Source organism: Ceratosolen solmsi, unplaced genomic scaffold, assembly GCF_000503995.2.
Source record: "Ceratosolen solmsi marchali unplaced genomic scaffold, CerSol_1.0 scaffold28, whole genome shotgun sequence".
Classification (NCBI taxonomy): Eukaryota; Metazoa; Arthropoda; class Insecta; order Hymenoptera; family Agaonidae; genus Ceratosolen; species Ceratosolen solmsi.
Window position 1 is genome coordinate 2,972,267 of NW_011948429.1, and position 4,142 is coordinate 2,976,408.

The window sequence follows — 4,142 nt, forward strand, 5'->3', positions numbered from 1 at the left end:
TATAAATAGAAGGTAAAACGGCTACAAAAAATAAGATATAAGTATGAGAAATAGTAAAGTACTAAGCTATTTTTGTGCGATTGCACTGCTGCTTTCGCTCTTGCTTAACAAATGAATTGAAAGGGAATTGATGTTAAGGTAGTAAACGATAATCGAGCTATTAAGTATGATGCATTTAAATTTGCAGTAATTCTAGAGTATCGGATGTGGCTTCGTGATGTGGAAGTAATTTTTACCAAATTCCAAGTTCACGGCAATTTGTATGCGGCTCGAATAGATGAAGTTGAATTACGATCGTAGAAGAAACGTTCAAGAGACAGTGTATCGGTAGACTTTTATATCGGTGACATTATTATCGCAGCGTACGCTAGAGTTATTTGTTAAACGACATCCATGTTAATGTTTGCCAATCGATAAGATGGCGTATTTCCTTTTGTAGCTTGGCATACCAAAGGAGATGGTGGATAAAGAGAAGCGTATCTTTGATGCTGAGCAGTGGCGTTTGGAAGCGCAAGCAGTCATCAACGATATAAGATATCACGTGCATCATATAAAGATTTGCGACGACACAGTATTGACTAGCAATAAGCGGTCGATCTATTTGAATCTAACGACACTGGAACATTTCAAGTTTTGTATACGGTTATCGCCCCAAGGCTTTAGTATCGTTAGTAACGAGCATAATTACGCAAGCAAGACAAATCAAGACGATGATTCTAATTTTGAATATTTTGAGACGATCTATAGTTTGTTGGATTCTGTGAGCCCAGAGTACAGAAACTCTTTTGGCAAGAGCCTACTCGATAGATTAAACCTACTTAGTGAGAGTCAAAAACAATAAATATTTACAGACTCGATTTCATATTAGAATGAAATACGTTCTTACTTGGTTAGAATTGTGTACGTTTTAATTTTTTTAATTGTATGCGTATATGCATGTGCCTGTATTTGTGCGAGCGCATTATCTTCACATTATATCACATTCTACAAACGAGGTTCAATCATTTTTCTTTATTCGAATGTAAGATCAATAATGCGCAATCAATAATCAATTATTGATTAATGAAGATGAACGTTCACAATGAAAATATTTACAATATAATCATAATTTTAATTTTATTATAAACTGCGAGTGCCCGGAAATATATTCTCTCAATGTCCAATTTTTTATCTGTGTAATGTAAAATGTAACCCATTTAAACCGTAAAAAATGATTTTGAAATTCATTAAAATATATATCGATTGACTAGTGACTAATAATTTAATAGCTAATTTTGTATATCTATAAAATTATAATTGTTATAAATTGTTTGATTACTAATTTCTGTTTTCTGTATCTTTCCAAAAAATTTGCACACGTATATAAATTTTTCATTTATACTTCATTATGTTTATTATGTAACGAGAGGCTTAAAATAACATTAAAAATACATATACGATTAATGATATAAAAATAATTTTTACCACCCGAATGTTTAGTTATAAAGATTTTTAAAGTGAATTTGTATTTTGTCAGATTAATCGCTTGTTAGTTAAATGATTTCTTTGTCTCCCAACGGCCGCTTAAATTTGCAAATGCATTTTTATTATTGAAAGTGAAGGTCAAAAGACCATAACATTGCGAAGGATTGCCCAAGTTGATTAGCTGCCTTATTGAGATTGCAATACTTGAGCTTTGATTGTTGCACAGTCGTTAGTCAATGTTAATGAGGATTACACTTAGAAATCAACATTGCATTCTATGACTTGCATTGAATATCTTATGAATTTGTTTCATGCTGATGAAGAAATCAATTTTCAGTTCCTGTTTGCATTTCGTTCTTTATACAAACGTGCGATTAGATTTTCGCATCCATAATAAGTGATTAGAGTTCTTGATTTGTCAAGATGCCTATACGATTAACCAACATTGATATAATTATTGCGAAAGTTACATTTTCCTAACATTTTTACTTATCAAATTAATATGAAAATGGACTATAAAAATTTCATCCAACAGTTTTGAAAATAATAATGTGTGAAATCGTAGATATTTCGTGGGTTAAAGAACTAATATTTTATTTTTAAAATGTGTTTATACACGTGGTTTACGTCTCAGAATATGATCAATCGTTTTAATTTTGCTCCTTTTGCTCAAGTTCTTTAGAGTTAAAATAAATTTCTCATCTTGTTAAATGATATGTCATTATAATAATTGACATAAAAAAAAATATATTGTACAAATGTAACCACTAATTGATCCATTAATTATTGATGTAACGATGTTTTTTTTATTTTTTTTTCAATTGACTTTTATGCTGGCTATGAGAAGAGGAAATTAAACTTTGACTTGGCCTTCTTCCCAAAAATTATAGATCTCTAATGTTTAAAATATATGCCTGCAGAGTAATAAAAGTTGCCAGATAATAGCTGTGTGCGCGGCTTCTGTCGAGGAATTTATGAAAATTCAGAATATTTTGGTATTTTGCCGAGAACAAAGTGATAGATAAGCCCACAAGCAAGTATACAAACATTCATATTTTATTGCAGAATTGACTTATTAAGCAATGATGCAAGAGTACGTGGAGTGGGCCACATAAAATTATCGACATTTCTTTATAATCAGAAATTTATATTTAATATTTATTATACGTATGGAGAAGCATATTTTTGAAACATTGAATTTTATAGTCATTCAAAGGAAAATTTTATTATAATTTTGGTTATGGATTGTGGGCCTTATTCGGGCAGAATTTTTTTTTAATATTTTAAAATTCTTGAGATTAGTGTCATATAGAATGCATAGAGCATGGATTTATCGCTCTTTATATAAGCGATTGAAATTTCTATTTTAACATAATCATAACGAATTATTTAAATACTGCATCTCAGATTAAATATTTATGTTAATTGTTGGTGGAATTTAAAAAAAAAAAAAATTTTTTAATAATGATATTGAAAGAGAAAACATGGTGTAAGAAATATGCAATTTATATTTAACAAGTCGCATTTACTCACATTCGCGTCAATACAGCGTCATAAACTGTATCACAAGTACGTGGATGACGTTGGACATAGAGAAAGAAGAAGCATAATTTAGCGAATTGGTTATTTTAAACATGTTTAAAGCTTATATTGAAAAGCGAATGATTATAGTTACGAATGTTTCGAAAACGTATCGGTTATTTGCAGCAAGAAAGTGTTAAATGAATTTTGCTGTTCTATTTGCAAACTAATTTTGACAAACAAATGATAACTAGAAAGTTACATTAGAAGTTGAACGGAATAAGCGATTTGGCGATTAAAAATAGACAAAACGGAATATGAATTTAAATGGTGAATTGTATAAGACGAATAAACCTTCAAATGATAATTACATTCCCCTCTAAATTTTAGACAGTCGATTAGTAAAGGTTATTGTTTATTTAATTATTGTCGATACGCTTTATCATAATTTGTTCGATTACGAGTTTTTAAGAATCGCGTCGATAGCCGAATGTTCAAAAGAAAAAAAGGTGATTCGCTCGTTTGCACCACGTGGCCAATAAATCTGCACGTGCGTATCCACAAATGGTACATGTGCGCATACAAAACGAAATGATTTTGTTCTTTCGCTTCTATAATTTTCCGCTGCCAAATAACACGAGAGTAAATTGTAAGTTCAATTGCAAAAAAACATTTCTATAATGTGAAATTTCAAGAATTTGGCTTATAATTTTTGAACGATGATCGAACAGAAAGATGAAATTGTTGCCAATTATAAGATAATTCAATTACAAAGTAAAATCGTATTTCTCATTTATGTAACACATTTATGGAACAACACATTATTAACTCTTATGTCAAGTCATATTTCAAGATAATAATTTCATATAATTACTTATTTTTTATATAAAACTTGGAGTTTAACCAAATTTTTACACATACGTGGATAAAAATTACTCAAACTTTTTTTCTTATATGTATGCATGTATGCATATATATATATATAAGAAAAGAAAAAATTTACGTGCAACGTATATAATTCTAATTTTAATATAAAACTACTATAATACTTTAATAAAAATTTGTTTTACATTGTTTGAAAAAGAAAAACATAAGAAGTAGATTTCTTTTTTTTTTCACAATGATTTATTAATGTTATCAAAGGTACGCTTCAACTT

At 29.3% G+C, this 4,142-nt stretch overlaps 1 protein-coding gene across 1 annotated transcript; it reads left to right on the forward strand.

The window, feature by feature from the left end:
* The first annotated feature begins 215 nt into the window (after positions 1-215).
* LOC105363779 (GSK3-beta interaction protein) lies at positions 216-915 on the forward strand. The gene has a single exon (XM_011501551.1). The coding sequence runs from the start codon at positions 458-460 to the stop codon at positions 839-841; it is 384 nt and encodes a 127-aa protein (XP_011499853.1). The 5' UTR covers positions 216-457; the 3' UTR covers positions 842-915.
* The last annotated feature ends 3,227 nt before the right edge of the window (positions 916-4,142 follow it).